At 40.4% G+C, this 19,117-nt stretch overlaps 1 protein-coding gene across 3 annotated transcripts in view; it reads right to left on the bottom strand.

The window, feature by feature from the left end:
• Positions 1–19,117, bottom strand: part of FMN2 (formin 2) — a 345,907-nt gene that overhangs the window by 105,471 nt on the left and 221,319 nt on the right. For all 3 annotated transcript variants that reach the window (XR_011499414.1, XM_070501555.1, XM_070501556.1), the window contains exon 14: positions 249–341. Coding sequence is in view for 2 of the 3 variants with exons in the window: in XM_070501555.1 (XP_070357656.1) it covers positions 249–341 (93 nt within the window). In the remaining variant the exon portion in view is untranslated. The remainder of the gene's footprint in view (positions 1–248; positions 342–19,117) is intronic.

Raw genomic sequence — 19,117 nt, 5'->3', positions numbered from 1 at the left:
CATGGACCTACACACTGCTCATCAAACCATGCTGTGGTGGCATCCCACATATAAAATAGAGGAAGACAGGCACAGATGTTAGTTCAGGGCCAATCTTCCTCAGCAAAAAAAATAAAATAAAATAGAATACAATTTGTTTTTCTGTGATGTCAAAATAATCCCCTTTAAGCCAATGTGTATTTTACAAAATACCTTCTACCTTTCTGCTGAAAAGGGAGGGAAAGCCAACATATCGCTTCAGAATTTACCTTGAATGATGAATTGCTCCATGTTTTCTTTAAAAGGCTGGATGTGCTCTTTCGAGGAAGCCTGGTACACTTTCCCCGCTTCAATCTCACAGGCTGAAATCAGACAAAGACATTGTTTAGAACATCACACTGTTAACAGAGCATTAAGACAACTTTTAAAGCATATTAGTTAATGTTAGAAAATCCTGTCAACCACACCAATCGATACATGTTCTCCACATATTTGGGAAACATCTGAGTACTGACAGGAGAAGCCTATGACCCAGGCTTCGCTTTAGGGGCTTATAAAAACAAATTCTTCAGAATCTATCATCTCAGTTTGGTCACTTCCAAACTGTGTCAACTTGGACAAGTTACTTGACCTCTCAGCTCATCCCTCTGGAGAAGGGGCATGACTCTGAGCCGCCCGCTCAGCGCTGTGATGAGGGTCAGGGCAGTGAATAGATGCCCGGTATTCGACTAGTGCCTGGCACACGGTGAAGCCGCATGGAAGTACTTCCTGTCATCATCATCACTGTTGTCAACTGACTTCTATACAAGTTTATCCCCAATTAAAGTGCAAACTTCTGAAACATAACAAGTAACAACTTTGGTGGAAATGTTACTAGAACTCCATAATTATTGGTTGCATCTACTACATGGCAGATGTTTTTTATCTATATTTAACTTAATATTTAGAATAAGTTAGTAAAGTAGATATTATTACCCCATTTCACAGCTAAGGAAATTAAAGCTCAAAGAGGGCACTCATTGGCTCAAGGTGCCATGGATGATAAGCAGCAGATCCCTAACTGAACTCCTGACCTCACTCCACAGGTTATACTCTTCTCTTGCCTGTGCCATCGTCAATGCCTCAGCAGTCTTGAGATCCCACTCGGGTTAACCAAGAAGTATTTCTAAGAACGTTTCTAAAGAAACGTCTGTCACTACAGTGAAAGTGAGAAACCTAAGCCCAAAAGGAAATAATTCAAAATTGAAAAGCACATATTTGAAAGACAAAACTTAGGACAGATAAATGTCTATCTTAGGAAAACATACCCTCACTACAACTCTTAAGGCAAGTGGCCAGTTCTTCAAGGAGGCTTTGTAATTGTACTCGAAAACGTTCTCTTTCTCTTCTAAAGCTGTATTTTCCTTTTCCTTCCCCTCCAGATCATTAGCTTGTCTGAGCATGAGAATACAGGAGGGCTGCGTTGTTAGCACACATCCTCCCCTCAAAGGTAAAAGGCAATGGGATGCAGTAATCGTTAAGACCAGTTACGCACCTCTAGGGTTCTCTGCTCATTTCTCCCGCACTCCTCACTTCCGCCTGAGCAATCTCTCATGTGCTGGCGACTGTCCAGCCCACGTCCCGAGCGCAGGTATCTTGTAGCTTCAGGCTCCTACAGGAAACCTCCTCAGATCTCAGGCACTCAGTATCTACAGTACCGAACTCATCAGCCTTCTCTAGCTCTGCCACCTCCCTTACTCTGTTCTCCTCGGTGGTACCACCATCTAACCCAAATAACTCCAACCAAAGCAGGAGCGTTATTCTTGACTCTCTCTCCTTAGCCCGGAATCCTGCTGATGTTACCTCCTAAATGCTTCTCAAGTCTGCCTGTCCTCTCCATTCTTGCTCTATTCTGACGCAAATGTCCACATCTTTCTACCTGGGCTACTGTGACAACCTCTTACCTGGGCTTCGTGCCTCCTGTCCCCACAGACCCCCTGCTCCTTCTCACAGCTGAAAAAGCCATCCTGAAGAGACCTCACCAATCCCCCAGCTTCACAACCACACCCTGAAGAGAGGAGCAATTCAAAAGCCTACCATATGAAGCACAGACTGTGCCCAATCCAGGCCTGGCCAAACTTTCAAACCATACACCTCCACTCCTCATATTTTCTGCAGACTCTGCAAGTTCTCATCTCCATACCCTTGCTCACCTTGGCCGCTCTGCTCAGAATGCTTCTGGCCTTCTCCCCGCCATTTAACTCACCCATTCCCACTAGTACTTCATGACGTCAGCTGGGTGTCACTGCTCCTAACAAGCATTCCTTCACCTCCCTACAGTCCCTGCTCTCTTCCACTCCCTGCCAGCTGCCTCCAGGCGGACTGAGTGATCCTCTGTGATCCTACAGCATCTTCTGCACAGAGAATTAAAGCTATTACTTACTGAGTACTTTTTATGTGCCCAGGACTGTTTCTAAACACTTGACACGTGTTCTCCCATTCATTCCTCAAAAAACCTTTTGAAATAGATTAGTAATATGCTTGCTTTATGTCAGAGAAAAATGAAATACAAAGAGACTGCCCAAATTTACACAGTTCATAAGGTGGGATTTAACATCGGCTTCCACACTGTGTTCAGGTTATTAGCGACTGTGTCTATCCTGCCCACCAGCCTGAGCTCCTTGGAGAGGAAACCTGGTGCCCATTTGTATTCTTAGGGCCTGACATAAGCAACAAATTGTTGGACGGCTTAAACAACTCCTGAAGTAGAAATTACTCTGGATTTTGAAATCTAGCAGACAGCATTTAAATTCCAGTTCACTCGTCCACTGAATGAGCCTAGTGATTCAAACCTTAGTTTCCTCATCTGACAGTGGATTTAAGAAAATGTCTCTCTAACATCAGCATGACTATTAGCCAAAATGGGTCGAAAATTCCTGAAATTGAACTTAGGATAAATAAGCAGGGGCACTAAAAATAGTGGCTCTTGCTGCTCTTGTTTTTATAAGACCAGGTATAATTGAGCTTGGAGAAGCCTACGGTGAACTGTCACAGCTGCTTTGAAAGTGTGGTCCCAGGGACGAGAGGGTACAAACTTGCTCTACGCTGATTCCAAGGAAGGAAGCAGCTAAGTGGGAAGAGATTTGGGTTCTGAGTGAAGGGGCAGGCTCGCGAGCGGGCAGCTCCTACAAGGAAGAGCCAGCCCTGTGGGGCGGGCAGCACCGCATCACCGGCACTATCCAGAGACAGAGGGCTGCCTGTCGCGACGTGGTGAAAGGGACAGGTCTCATGAGAAGGTGCTTGTAGTCAGCCTCCTATGGGCTGTGTCACTTAGGACAGCCCCAAGTAGCCGGAAATTCTGCATTCTTTAATGTCTCTAGACGTAGAATAGGGACAAACTTGACAATGTCATAATTTCAGGAGTTTTCTAAAAGGATATAAATTAGGATTCTGTATCTAAGAGGAACAAGCTGCATCATTTAAAGGAGATGGGGTACAAATTTATCAGCCCTTCTAATCATTCAGTGAGTGATTTCTGGCAAAATCACATGAAGAGATGTTCTCAAAGCCCTCTGGGCAGGTTCTAACTGCCAATCCATCTATTCGCGCACGACCCAGATACTCACTGACCACCTCCTGCTCAGGGGACCGTTGTAGGCACGGTGACTACGCCCATGGAGAGAACTGTGTGACAAAAGCTCTGTCCTCAGGGAGCTTGCCTTCCTCTGAACTATACGGTCTTTAAGGAGTTATTTTTCAATCTCAATGAGAATAGTGAAATATTAATAGCCTGGAGTCTAATAGCTCAGGCCGCCCGGAGAAAAAAGAAAAAGAATCCAGTCTTTCACCTGCTCTGATTTTCAAGACTCAAAAGCCTGAGGTGAGGAAGATGAACAGTCTGACTCTTAGTCACAATTCCATTTGCCATTTTCTATTAGAAAATGTAAAATAGTAACAACTGTCTTTTTCTTTATGCCACTGTTCTCTGTCTAGGGAGCGCAGGAACACTAACAAGAGGACCCTGCGGAGGTCAATCTAATGGGTCTGGGGCCTTAAAGGGGGTTTCATTCGCTGGGAGAGCAGAGTCAGATCAGAGACTAACCAGGACAAAGTCTTCTGAAATGTGCCAAAATTTCTGTGGGTCTCCATTTTTACTCAGTAACTTTTAAACAACAGAATATATAACAGATAAGAAGAAAAGGTATAATAAAAAATTTAAAAACTGAGGGGAAATTATATTTTAACTTTCACTTAATTTTCTAAATGGCCTTGAATATGAATTGTACTCTTAATGTAAAATAAGCAAAAACTATTGTTTCTATTTCTTCTATCTTTTCCCCTTCGCGTATAGTACGTTTTCCTGTACACAGGGGCACCATATAGAATTTTAGGTCTAGAAAAATTCTAAGGTCATTTACTGGCAACCTTATCTCATATCCAGTCCTCCTTCCAGAAGGCCACAGAAATTGCTGGCCAAGTATCTCAGTGTTTCCAGTGATGTCCATTCATTTCTCTTCCAGGCAGCTTTTTCCTTAATGAGCTGGTCTAATCATTAGAATTCTCAACTATATACTGAGCAGGAATCTCTCTTTACCATGTACCCCTATGGAATGATACACCTGCAGTTTCCTTTAAAATATTCCAGGTATACGCACATAATTACTTGTGTAATTAAAAGCAAGTAAAAAGATTTTAAGTCCAACATAGATAGCTCAGGTCTTCAGTGAGTCACAAAAAAACTGCACTCTCTTTGAGGATAGAGGAGGACCCTCATCTCCCATCATTCTCCATTTACTCTGTCCACGCTGCTTCCAGACTTAGAACATTCCCCGGCTGGCAACGGGCACTCAGCAATTACCTGGGCCTTCAATTACCTGAGCCCCAGCTGCCTCAACTAGAAATTGAGATGATGAAGGCAGTGCACTTGAGTGCTGAGCACCGAGCTGCTAAGATGCTCTCAAACAATGACAGCCACTAATGATATCATCTCACTGCATTTATTTGTTTATGTATCTCGGTCTCTGACTATACTCTGCATTCCCTGAAGTCAAGCGCTGTCCTACTCACCTCTGTGTGCCTAGTGTCTCAAATACAGAGGAAGCACTAACGCCTCATGTGAAAAAAGGACTTTCAACTATGCCGATGATGCTGACTCTCCTTAACCTGGACATTAGGCCTCCAGGGGGGCTCACTTATGCAAAGCCCACCAAAACCCAAATCCAAATTCCCAAGCTCCCCATCGTGATACACAATCTGTACAAATGTTTGTGAGTGGCCGTTGCTTTAGTTATTCACTATATTGAGAAAGAAGGGCCTGTGGATAACTATAAAAATGAAATGTCAAGTTCTAGAGTTCATATATACTTATACACATACAATTCTTACACACATTCTAATATATTCATTAACACATATGAATATGTTCAATGTGACAGGGAATACAGAAAGACCTTTGTAAGACTGGACTCCACTCTTAACTGTAGCACATCACGGTGCATAACATATCATCTTGGCTATTACTTATCATCTTCAAAACTGGTATGTGACTATGTAAATTTTTAACAAAATACCAAGCACTACAATCTTACAAACTCGAAGGGTCATTTAGAAACCTTATTAAAAACATAACAAAGAGAGTTCTTGGAAAACTTCCATTACAGTCAAATCCAAATATTAAAGAAACATTTGCTAAAGGCTGTTGGCATAACTGAGTAATTCCAATCACGTCGGCTTTTGTTTAATTTAAAGACCTTTCTAATCCAAAACGATTTTGTACTGTGTTAAAGAACTAATATTGGAAAGTATGAGTTAGGCTTCCAGATACAAAGGAAAACCCAGCCAGAGGGCAGGAAGAACAAAAATCACTCAGATACTCCCTTGGAAAATGGGTTCAATACACTAATGCCATTCACCGACTGGCACGTTTGGGGGGACAGAGCAGACACCACCTTATCGCTGTCAGATGAAAGCAAGAACACTGCACGCCACTCTCTGAAATGGAGCATGACCATAAGGAGGCTGGGGTTTTTTTTTAGGAAATTGAAATATTCCAGCTGTAGCTTATACAAATCTCCAAGTTCAATCAATGTTAATCAGTTTAAAGTCACTGCTTTTCTGTGAGCTTCCACAAGGTCACTGGCATCCACAAACCCGCTTCAGCAAGTTTGAAGGAAGTCACACAACAGACACAAAGGGCAAGAAACAAAGTTGATTAGATCAGAAATTCTTTCTTCCAAGACCAAATTGTTTCCCATGTAAGCCTGCTTTGTATGTTACTCTGAGTTCATTTTCAGGAAACAGAAACCATTCTAGCTACTTAAAGCAGATCCGTGCAGCCAACAAGATGCTCATAAAATAATTATAGGAGCAGAGACATCGGGCTCTACACTCAGTCTCCAGGAAAACTCCCAGAACAAGACTGCAGAACTGTCCTTCCAGAAGCTGCTATCTATGCCACAGTCAAGATGCAAGCTGCGTGGCGAGGACAGCTGGAGACTTTAAGGAAGGCACAGATCCAAGAAATATTCAGAAGGTAAAATTAGCAGAGCTTGGCAATTGACTAGAATGCAAGTAGGTGGTCCTTCATCATGTAAGTAGTACTTCAAGAAGAGGCAAACTCTAGAATCAACCAGGAAGCCTTTTCAGAAGAGGCTCCCATCCAAGCCATTTTGAAAAGTAATCTCCAAGGATAAGATGCATAAGAAAAGTTCAAACAGTGATCCTAATGTGCACTGCTGAGTGAGGCAGGGAGGGGAACAAAGGATACCAACTGGATCTATAGCTTGGGGGCTGGGGGATGGAGAAGGCAGAAGGAAGAGTAGCTTTCAGAGGGAAGAAGATGAATTTGGTTTTGCTGTTTTGTGCTGAGGAAGATTCACCCTGAGCTAACATTTGTTGCCAATCTTCCTGTATTTTGTACGTGAGCCACCATCATAGCATGGCCACTGATAGATGAGTGGTGCAGGTACACGTCAGGGAACCAAACCCAGGCTGCCAAAGCGGAGTGCACCAAACTTAACCACTAGGCTACTGGGGCTGGCCCAAAATGAATTCGGTTTTTAAGAACTTACTGGGTTTTAAGATGCCATTGGAATATCCAAGTGTATTTTCCAGCAAGTGGTTGGGTGTATGAGTTTTCAAATCAGAGTGATAATGTAAGATCTCCTGAGAAAAGCTGTACAGTGAGAAGAAGACCGGGGCAAGGTTGAATACCTGAAGAATACCACCTTTCATGAAAAAGCAGAGAAAGAAAAGGCCATGAATAAAGAAGGCAAATGGAACTGTCAGACATTATAAGGAGAATCAGAAGTGAGTGGGGCTAATGAAGCTAACAGGCCAGTGAGTCATAAAGAGTGAGTCGAAAGCAAGAGAGACATCAGATAAGATACAGGTTGAAATAAAATGTCCGCTCAATTTGGCATAGAGTGACGACAGTTTCAGTAATGCTAGGGACAAAGATGAACTGTAATGGAGCAAGGAGGGAATGGGAAGTAATAAATCAAAGAACCTAGGTTACCATCTTGGCCAATTAGTACAAGTATCTCAGAACAGCTGCCTAGCAAAGGGGTGCTGTGGGCCACAGGAAGAATGATGAATAAACAAGTACAAATCCTTTACAGCTTCTGGAAAATACTCCAAATAGCCTAGTCTTGCCAACAGAGGATCAGTAGATCCAGCTGCATATTAAGAGAAGTATATTATTGACGTGGATCATTCTATTCTAAAGATGGATGTCAGAAAAATCCAAACCCTAACAATTAAGTGTCCATAGATTAATGTCGAAACAGTTCCTTATCATCTAAACGTAACAAAAGAAAAGAGAGAGATCACACACAAACTAACCCCACAGCACCTTAGTTTGGACACGGCAGACTTAGCTATATGGCCAGCGGAATAAATTATGTTCACTCTGAGTTCACCAGTTTATATCTCAAAACGAAGCTAAACAAAACTGAATGGTTTGATAAGTATACTCATCAACAGAAGGGATTTTGAGAGTGAACATTGTTTTAAATTGAAATAAATGAAAGAGAAATACATGAACACACGGTTTTGCTGCTGTAATCAGTCCTATGAGAGGAATTAGCAACTTTTTTTGTCACCCACTCTACACAAGTGACTGGTTTCAAACGTGATGTACTTCCACAGACAAACCTAGTCTGTGAGCTACAAACGGATAAACCATCATAGCTGTGACATTCAAAAAGGTACCAGCCTCTTTGTGACTCAGGTTCATCATCTGTAGTACACAACAACAGAGCCTGCCCCCTGCAGTGGTTCCAAGGAAGAAGTCAGTTACTGAGTGTGCAGCACTTGGAACAGAGACTGGCACACAACAAGGGCTGTGTGAGTTCGAACCATTATTACTGTCGTTGTTCTCAGTACTTTGTCAGCAGTAGAAGCAAACAGATAGGCAGTATCCCTCAGGGCCAAGAGCATGGACGCTGGACCCTGGGTTTGCATCCTGGTCTTGCACTCACTAGTCGTGTGTATTTGGCCACATAAGTATACTCTCTATGCCTCAGTTTTCACATCTGTAATATGGGGATAATAACAGTGTCCACTTCATAGGGATGTGAAGATCAAATGATCTTATGTACGTAAAATACACAGCACAGAGCCTGATACATAGCAGGAGGAACACAGCGTTTGCTACGAGTGCTACTACACAACGACCACCACTATACAAGACCAGAGCTACAACTTTGAATACACAACAAGGACATGGAGACCTCATCTCTAAATCTCAAACAGCATGGCAGGCAAGGCTTCAGACTGTGAGAACGACATTTCCAGGGGGACAACCTAGGATGAGTTAGAATTTTTTTCTAACATATTCTTTACTAGTAGTAACTAATTCCTTCTGACCTATCTCACACTTGATTAACACAGACATAATAATCAATGATGACACACCACATGTTGATACTGTCAATGACACTGGCTGTACCAGAGGATCCCTCCAGGTCCCTGTGACACATTTGTTGTTCCTCAGTTTATCTGCGTGTTCAGAAAGAGGAGGAGCCATACTCCACAGTCAGTTAAGATCTGAGTCAGCACGTGACATGAGCAAGTTCTCCAAGTTGGTTACCGGTAGGTGAAAGTATAAATATGCACAAACAGCAAGTGCATAACTGATGGCAATAGACTTTCTTTCCACATTTGGTCTTGGGACATGCAAAAAGCTAACATTTACTTATTATCATAAACAATAGCATAGTGGTCATTTAGATCATTTAAATGGATTTACTCTATTAGTAAGGGTGGTCCAAAATGAAATTACAATAATTCTAAATTACTTATTAGACATAGCTGGTATCTATGTAAACAGTGTAATTTCATATAACAAAACTCTACAGTTCACACTCTGCAAGCCTCAGGAGGAGACCCTGGTGCTGGTTCATTCAGCTTCAGCCTTGAACACACTATGATTCCGAAGTGTCATGATGGTTGTAAGAGATGAAGTCACGAAAATTAAATACCAGGCAGTTGGTTACAGTTCTGAGTCTGGAGGCCTGCACATGAACATTTCCAGCAACCGGGGGCTCCTACTTTAAAGGTCAGCCTCCTATTGTTTCAGCTCCCATCTTTAGACAGTCCATAAAGAACTGAATTTTACCTACCTCCAACCATACATACTGACCTTATTTTTGTGCTCTGGGACAAGACAGGAGTCAAATCTTAGGGTAGCAAAATTTTAAATATCAATTCTGATCATGTACTAGTGGGTCCTGGAAGTTTGTTCTGCAAAAGGATTTTGAAGAGTCAGCATCTAACTCCACAGAGAAGACCAGCTTTAAACCGACGTTTGCCACAGGCTTAAAGGAGGCAGTGAGGATAGCCTTACATATATTTGAAAATGATTCTGTCTACCTTCATTTTGACTTTAAAATATCAACTCCTTCTACTTTACTCCCCATGGGCTGAAAAAATGGATTGATTCAGAACTGCAAACCAACTGGTCTTCACTCAGACATTCAGAGATGGTTTTGGTGAGGAGCAAGAATACATGCACGCGATATTGCAAAGACTGGTGGAGCAACTCTGAAGACTATGGGACATAACGATCGACGATGATGCATCTTTTGGCAGTGTCCCATCTACCCAATGCTAGTGCATATACGTGGACACAATTTTAAAAAGGATGTCAAATCAACATCCCACATAAGACACAGACCCACTCAAGTCTCTTAAGACTAAAACAAATGAGGCGATGATATTTCCGTTGTGATTTTCCCCAAATAGTTAGAAAGTGTTTTTATTTGGGTGAGGTTACATGTTTCAAAAATATATTCTTCCATTTTCTGAATATTTATCCTTTTTAACAAAGTCCACAATGCAAACAGAAAAAGGTAACAACTTTACAAATCATAATGCTCCCTGGAGATTTGGAGATTTGCTTTTACTTAACTTCAGAGGGCTGGCTATACGCTCCCATTTAAAAAATATAGTTTGCCAAAATTTTCCTTTAGAGGTTAAATACACAAGATATTCACACCCTTCTGCCATTAGGGATCATGTATCACTTACAGTATGGGAAAAAAATTAAAAGGAAGTATCTACATAATCAAGAATGATCTGTGTGTATTTCCAGATCACTGTGCCTCTTCTGAATTGCAACCATCAGCAAACTAGTCAAAGAAAAGGTCATGGAATTTTGATACTCAACAGTAAACCTCTTTACATAAATCCATGTATAAATCAAACAATCTCTTAAAGATTTTTAATGTATTCTTCTAATTGTATTCCTTTAACGTACACTTCTTTTTGAATATATTAATGTGATAAATGATGACATAATGTGTCACTTACTGAAGACTATTTTCTACTGAAAAAAAAATGAACATCACTATTTCTAGCCAATCCCCTTTTCTAAATCATACTTTATTTCATAGGGACAATTTTTTATTTCTGAGAATAAACAAATTGTTAAATAAACATTACTAGCTCTTTTTTCATTTAGAAAAGCAAAACAAATGGTAGAAATTTGCTGAAGTTCTGAGGATGACACCGAGGGACCACAGGAAAGGTATACTGGATTCTCCTCAGTTAATACTAAGTAATACCTCCATACTATATTAAAGATCAAATTAGCTTAAAATGGAATTAAAGCTATAACAAAATTTGTTTTAAAGAAATAAGTACACAAGAATGGCAAGTTTCAACTGATAAATAGAGAAGGAATAATGGAGTTAGAAGTCCTAATAGATGCTAAAACTAGTTGGTGAGAGTTTGACGAGAAACAAGATATTTAAGTACTTTCAAAGAACCACCTCACAAATTACTAACTATGAAAGGAAGCATGTAACTGCGTAGCAGAGCAACCAGAAGATAGCACCTGAGCAAGGGGAGCAGAGAACCATCAACAGCAGTGACGAGACACACAGACACCACGCAGATGGGACACATACCGCTTCTGCAGACAAACCCAAACAGAGGGACATCTACGACACAAGCAGCCTGTGCACTTCAAAAATGGTGCCATCGAGAAAGACAGAGACTAAGGAGCCGCTCTAGATTACAGAAGCCTGAGGAGAGCCGGCAGTGAAAGGCAATGTGTGATCTTGGATTGGGAAAAATGGGTCTAAAGAACACTTCTGAACATGGTCTATGGATTAGATATCAGCATTTATGTCAAACTTTCTGCATTTGATAATTATACTGTGAATATGTAAAAGGATGTCCAAGTTCTTAGAACACGCACACTAACGTATAAGGTTAAAGAGCATGATGTCTCTGACTTGCTGCTACATGGTTCAGGAAAAAAACTATGCACATCCACATATGTAGATACAAGCATGCATACATACATGTCTACATATGGGGACAGGAGGGACGGAATGCCAGAGCAAGTGCGATATCGCAAAAAAATAAGCAACTGATGGTCTAGCTAAAGAACATGCAGGAATTCTATGTGCTACTTTGCAGTTTTTCTGTAAGGTTGAGTTATATCGAAATAAAAAGTTATAAACAAACAACAACAAAGAATAACAAGGCATCCCAGTTGGCCTAACTTGGACTTTTAAGACCTGGGACTAGGGGCTTCTACACAATTCCTTGTTTAGACTTTAAGAACAGTCAAGCACGTCTCAGAGAGTGTGTCAAGCTCGCTTTTCCTTTACATCTGGCTGAAGGTTGAGTCTGAAGGTTCTATAGCTACAGTCACAGTATCTCTTTAACTGATGGTCTGATGGGCACATCAGGGTGACAAGCAAACACACTGGTAACAGTCACCAAGGACATATTTTTCAAGACAACTTACAAGCTCTACTTTTCCAAATAAGTAAAAATATTCAACTTTCCTAAGATAGTTGCAAAAAGTGACTACTTCATTGTTTTAAACCATATTTGAGATGACAGATGCAGCATCTTTCAATAAAATAATAAAAGTGACCTTATCACAAACTAACTTCCTTGTGATATTTCACATATGGTCCTAGAATTTTTCAAATAAGTCCATCCTTAACCACAGTATTTTCAAAAACTAACAAACTGCTCAAACATTTAGGATTTGTACAAATAAATTCGTTAAGATTACATTCTACGAACAAAATGCTATAATGCCTTCAGTATAAAAGTGATTTACATAAAACTGAAAATATTATACAATGTACTCTAATATACTACATATGCAAACTTATTCAAAGCAAAGCCTCTGACATTTTCTAGGGAGATAATAAAATTGTACTCAGAGGATTAAGTAATAATGTGTACCGAGGGCATCAGTGACTGACACAGAAGCTTATACAGGATCTTGCCTGGGTGCCTGGCTTCATATTGGCTGCCTCCAAAAATGTCATTAAACGATGACTTGAAGCATACTTGCAGACCTCTAGGACTGGCCTAGACATCTGAGATGCCTTGAGAGTCTCTGGAGCAGTACAGGCACCGTGGTTGCCGGTATCTTCCAATTCTGACGTAGGCTGATGCTAGAACTGGAGGAAGCGACACGGCAGGCGTTCACCGACATCACGGAGTTTCCTAAAAGCCCCACGTAATCAAGCCGCAATGAGTGATACCCGTCAACTGAAACAGACGCCACCGAGGCTGTTTGCTTCAGGAATGGTGTCTTGCTAGTGGGCTCCATTGTGGTATAAAACTAGTATACGAATTTAAAGTGCTTAAAGACAAAGCATACTGTCCCCAAGGAGCAAAACTCTTACTCATGTGTCTGCTTTCATGTTAGGAAGCAATATTTTGTTCAGTGCTTAAGAAATCAAAATTCAAGACAGATCAGCTCTAAAAGGAAATATTTCCTAGTTTGGGTCCATGAACACAGAATTAACAAAAGATTTATATAAAGCAAAGTAAAGTACTGAGGCTCAAAAGTCTTGTGCTTCTGAGTTTCCTAAATTCACAGGATGAAAGAAAGGGGAGGTATGGAAAGAACCATAGAAAAGAAGAAAAAGAAACACATGCAGCAGGAGGGGAAAACATTAAGAAGAAATTATTAGAAAATTAGGAAGTATTTGAAATGTAGAGGCAGTTATTGAAATGCTTAAGGAGGCACCATCTGGTCTCTCATTCAAACAATAAGTGTTAGAAAGAAATGGAATGAAATTAAGGACTTATTAGGGGATTTATGGCTTTTAAGTCTGAGGAAGTTTTAAAGTCTACTAAACATATCTCAAAAGAAAAAAAGAGCAGTAACTGCAACTTAAATATCTGAAACTACTCTAGGTATTCCAGGCAATTTATCAATACAGCTGTAGTAACCTCTAACATCCCCCCGTCGGTGAAGAGGGAAATTCTACGGACAGTGGTCAAAGACGCCTAGGAGCCCTACCCATTTTATGGATTAATAACCAGTATTTCCAGGTATCATTTCATATTCTATTAATGTAGATGAAGAAAAGGAAGCTATTTTCGTAAAATAAAATAGAGAAGCAGCACACCAGAACACAAAACCAGGCTTCGTAAGGGGCAGAACTAGATTTCAACTGTTCCTCCACCCCGGCTACCTGAGATCTTGGACAAGCTCCGGAATCTCGCCAACCTTGGTTTTCTTCTGCAACATGGCGATGGCAACTGCCTCATCCAGTAGGTTTAGTGCAAGGGTTAATGTATGTGAGGTGCTCACGCCAATAGTAGTGTCTCAGTGTATGTTAACTATTATTTTTTTACTTCATTAATTAGAAATTAATTAGAATCTTGTATGAAGTTTCAACTTCCAGAACACAGTACAAGAATTTTAGATATTCCTGATAAATTATAGGGCTAGTCAGAAGCCATGAATTCCAACAGACATACACACAAAGTTGTACGCATTGTGACACAGAAACAGAAGACCACATGTAGCACAGAAGGGTGGCAGAGGTCTGCTAGGAAAGACCCACAAATCACAGGCATAACCAAGTTAACAACAAGTCAACTATTATCAAAACCAAACAAGATGTGGAGTATCATTAACTGAAATGTGCTGCTCAAGCAGGACGACACCTTTCTGCTGCACTAGACATTGCTCAGAATCTTCCATCTGTCCTCTGTTTGGATTTTTTTCTTCTCTGAGTTTTGGAAATGGGTATAATCATCTGTGAGGTTGTCTACGAAAGCAACACTGAAAGAACTAAATAAAGTGGGAAGACAATATAAAGAAGGAGAAGAGAAGGGTATGGTCTGGCTTAAGAATCTCCAAATGAGTTATGACTCTCTTCCACTTATTCTGAACTTTGAGAGCCATAAGAGAGATGGGTGAGGTCACCTTAGAATAATGCAAGTAAATAATTTAAATTAAACACCAAAATAAGTAAACAGCACGTCAGTTATTAAGATACTGTCTCTTAGCTCCCAAACTACCTTTCGCTACTAAGGTCTGGGACCCTGGTGCTGGGGCTCAGCAAACTATTTCTCCCTTGCCATCTGGCTCCCTGGCAGGTTTCACTGATGAGGACGGAAGAGAGTGGCTGGATGAAGGGGGAGCAGGAGGGCAGCTGAAGGGATCTGCTGCTCCATGAACACCGCCCCCGGACTCCTCCTCTCCACAAATCAGCAGGTGGTTCCAGTTCCTGGCTTGTTGTCACAAGCCCAAATCCAGCATCAGTGCACCCCTCGAAAGAACCAGAGCAGCCAGGCACAACCCCCTACTCCATGCTCCCAGCTCTCTGGGGTCACCTTTCCCAAGCTCCTCAATCTCAGCTCTGCGGACACATCGTCTGAGTCCTCAGTCCCGTTCCGCAGAGTCCCCCAGCCAGCTCGTCAGGCACTATTCACACAGGCAGCATCCTCTCCGCAAGGTCTAGGTCCAAGCCCCAGAAGTTCTCTCCCTGAAGTTCCTGGGTCTCTGCTAACTCCCACCTCTGCACTCTGTCCCCCTGGCCCTAGGGATGACAGCTGGTTCCAACACTGACCTGAGCATCCCTTTTTCACCTTTTCAGTCCTCCATGTGTTAACCTAATTTTCTATGTTCAATTATTTCTATTAAAATAACAAGTGTGGTTTCTGTTTTCCTGACTTCACTCAGAACTAGGAGAAGCAGTGACCAAAAGTAATGGATTATATTTCCCTAAGTGCTCAACAACTTTCTGGCACCAGTGCTGAATTTTATTTTTATTAATTGCTTATATATAATATCTGTTTGAATTGTTCACTAGAAAATATGCCAGTTTTTCAGATTAATACTTCCCAAAAAAGGTTTTATATTAGTACCATTCATCTGAAACATATATTTAAAGACTTCTTAAACATAATTTGTTCTTTTAATTAAATTTCGTATTTCTTTGTGTTTACTCTTTGAATTTGCTAAGCTATATAATTTCCTCATAAAGAATAAAAAAGGCTGAATAATCACACATTTTAAGTTAGTGGGGCCCATATGAGTGAATTTCAACTCTAATTCAGATATATTCCTGGGTGCCTGCCTATTTTTATTTCCTCTTAAATAAAATTATTAAAGATGTCATAACCACAGAGGAGCATGTATAATATGTACATAACATATACCCAATTTCCAACTTCAGAAATAGAACATAAGCAATATTTTGGAAGAGTCCCATGTGCTCCCTACGTCTCACCCTTGGCCACAGAGATAACCGCTATCTTCACGTTTGTGTTTTTCATCCCCCTGCTATCCCTTAACGAGTAATTGTTTAGTTAAACAAATATATAGTTGAACTTTGAAAATTGAAATCATACTGTTTGTATTTTTTCTATGCCTTGTTTTTCCTTAAGATTGTATTAACAAGATTTATCCATTTTTAAGGCAATAAATGTAACGTAATGGTTCTGTAGAAGCTCTTTGAAAGATACCATAATTTACTCAGCAATTATTTTGTTGAAAAGCATCTGAGGGGTTTGGTGCTGTTGCTATAAATATGAGCACAGTTATATATCTCATCATCACCTGTGCACTGAGGTATGCATCTAGGGACCAAATGCTGGGCCAGAGAGTACGGATTTCTTCAACTTAAGGAGATACTGCCAGATGGTTTCTGCAGAAGGTGCATCAATTTATATTTCCAACATCATTGTAAAAGAGTTCTCACTAATCAACATCTCTGCCAATATTTCACATTCTTTGACTTTTTAAATTTTTGAAAAGGATAATAATCAGTAGCATTTCCCAAGATGAAATTCCAGGTGCGATACACTCTCACTTTTAACATGTTGTCACGCACCCGTGCACATCTCCACTTACATAGCTACCAGTATATTTTTATCAACGTTCTCCCACAGGGCAAGTTCATCCCGACAGCTTCACTGTGGAGGAACTATTTTAGCTGAGTATAGAGGATGAGTAGGAGTTTGCCAAATGAAAGTGGAAAAAGTAACTGCAGACCGTCAGTGACAGAGAAGGAAACATTCGCATGGGGTTTGCTGTAAATGACTTTAATCCCATGGAGACCATCTACTCCATATGTGAAGACTATGCTTTCATGTGATAATTTGCTTATACTGGGTCTCTGTGCAAATTGGCACCTTATGGCTTTGAATTAATCTAAGTTGGCTATTGCACTAAAAGAAAAACATTTTTGCAAAGTACACATTGTAATACAATCACAGATAACTTATAAAGAAAACATACCTTAACTCAAAATGTCAGAGAACTAATCACTTTTAATTAGCTGTGGTTTTTCTCAAGGCAGTTGGGTCAGAAAAGCAAGTGATTAGCGACAATGAGGAAGCCCAACTTTACTGTTTTTTCCTAATATGAATAAATGGGATCAAATCTCAGAATTAAATGAGCAGTGATTTGATTTTCTTCTCATTAGCTCTCACTTCATCTAGCAAAATTACCACTGAAACTAATGGAGTGTCAAGAGAGTTACAGCATGAAAAGTCTAAGAATCCTGAAAAATGTTTATTTGAATTGAGTACATCTGCACATTGGTCTGGGGAGGGAAGTGGAGATGAGACGGAAGGAGAGACAGAGATTATACTAACATTACAATAACCTACACAGTGTCAACTGGATGGAAATTATGGATTGATAAAATTATTTTAAGAAGGACTTATACATTACCACTGTGCACAGAAAAGTTTAAATAATTACTGTATACCACTCTCACTACCCTTAAAAATTAGAAAGATTCCTTCAGTTTTCTTCCATCTCTTCTGTCTCCCTCCTTGGTCAAAATCACTATTATCTTTTATTTGAGTACCTTCCTAACTGGTCTCCCCAATTCTCTGCTTGCCAGAGCAATCTTTTCAAGACATAAATCATATCACTCCAATTCCCTAAACAGAATCCTCCAGTGGCTGGATATCGCATATGGAATAAAATGCAAACTCCTTATAAAGCACATAAACTTGCACTATCTCCATGATCAGAAAACTTTCTCTCTCATCTCATGCTCACTATCCTCTAAGAATACAGGGGCAAGTGGACTTTTCTTCTGCCTGAACTGCTTCTCTGCCTCCTCCTCATTCTCCTTCCCACCTATTCCACATACACACACATCCCTCAGCCATCTAGCATCTTCCTATCCAGCAGACCTATGTTGGCTTTCACGATCTGGTTGCTACATATCTCTATGGTTTCATCGTTTTCTACTTCCCTGCACTCAGCTGGCATTTGAGTCATGTAGGATCGCTTGCAATTCCAAGAATGGAACTTGGTGATTCATCTGTTCAAATCTCCTTCCATAAATTATTTCACCTGTAAAGTATTCATAAGTCATGACTCCATTCTAACAGCAATTCCTAACTCAAGCCTTCCCTAACCAATTAGGTAGCATCAGGTTCATCTTCCACTCTGCTTCCTGTTTCTATTTGTCAACACTGTTACTATACTATAGTGTAATTATCTGTTTGTGTGTTTAGCTTCTCAACCACACGACACATTCTTTAAGCACAGGACCCACTTATCATTTATCTTTTCCCTCCAAGCATCAAGCAAAATCTCTTGGCAACAAAAGGTGCTCAATAAATGCCAGTTGTGAGTTCAATTGCCTTTAAGGAGAACACACATTTGGACAAACTTTGTTGACTTAAACAGACCAGGCTCAGTCTTTACAGACAAGCTTGACACACACTAAATTCCAACAAGGAAAATTACATGCAGTGAAAATACATCTCCACTGTTTTAAAGGAGACTAAAAGGATAGTGAAATCTGGTAGATTACTTATAAAAATTTACATTACATGAGACAGATACACACAATGCAACAGAAGACACGGTTATACAGGAATGCCATATACAAAGAACAGAGCTCAACAACTAATATGTGATTCCCTTTGTATCCCTTCCACCTTTTCATCTGCCATGCTAAAGTACACCGTAATTCGAATAATCCTGGTTCTTACCTATTTTCTAATTAAAATAAATCTTACAATAGGGGTTTTTTAATTGTATCATTTTTATGCTAAGGATGCTCTTGATTTTTAGCAGAGAATAATAATTCTAGATTTAATAAAAAACAGACTCTGGAACTCACTGTAAGTGGCTGAAGCACCCTGAACCAGAGGCTGAGTGGGTGGTGGAAAGCGTGCTGAAGTTGAGTCTGGCGCTGACTCAGCTTAGAGCTGTGATCTTAGTCAAGACAGAACAGGACTGCAGGCTTATCACGCTCAATGCATGTTTTTCACTTTATTCTCATGCTCAGTGCATATTTTTCACTTCATTCTTAACATAATTTCCTGTAGTTCTGAAGGATCTTAACTAAACATGCCTCCAAATCAGTCACTGACTACCTTCCATCTCTATTCACTCCTCCTGTGTTCC

Source organism: Equus asinus, chromosome 30 (assembly GCF_041296235.1).
Source record: "Equus asinus isolate D_3611 breed Donkey chromosome 30, EquAss-T2T_v2, whole genome shotgun sequence".
In the NCBI taxonomy this organism is placed as follows: Eukaryota; Metazoa; Chordata; class Mammalia; order Perissodactyla; family Equidae; genus Equus; species Equus asinus.
This window is presented reverse-complemented; position numbering and strand designations above follow the sequence as displayed.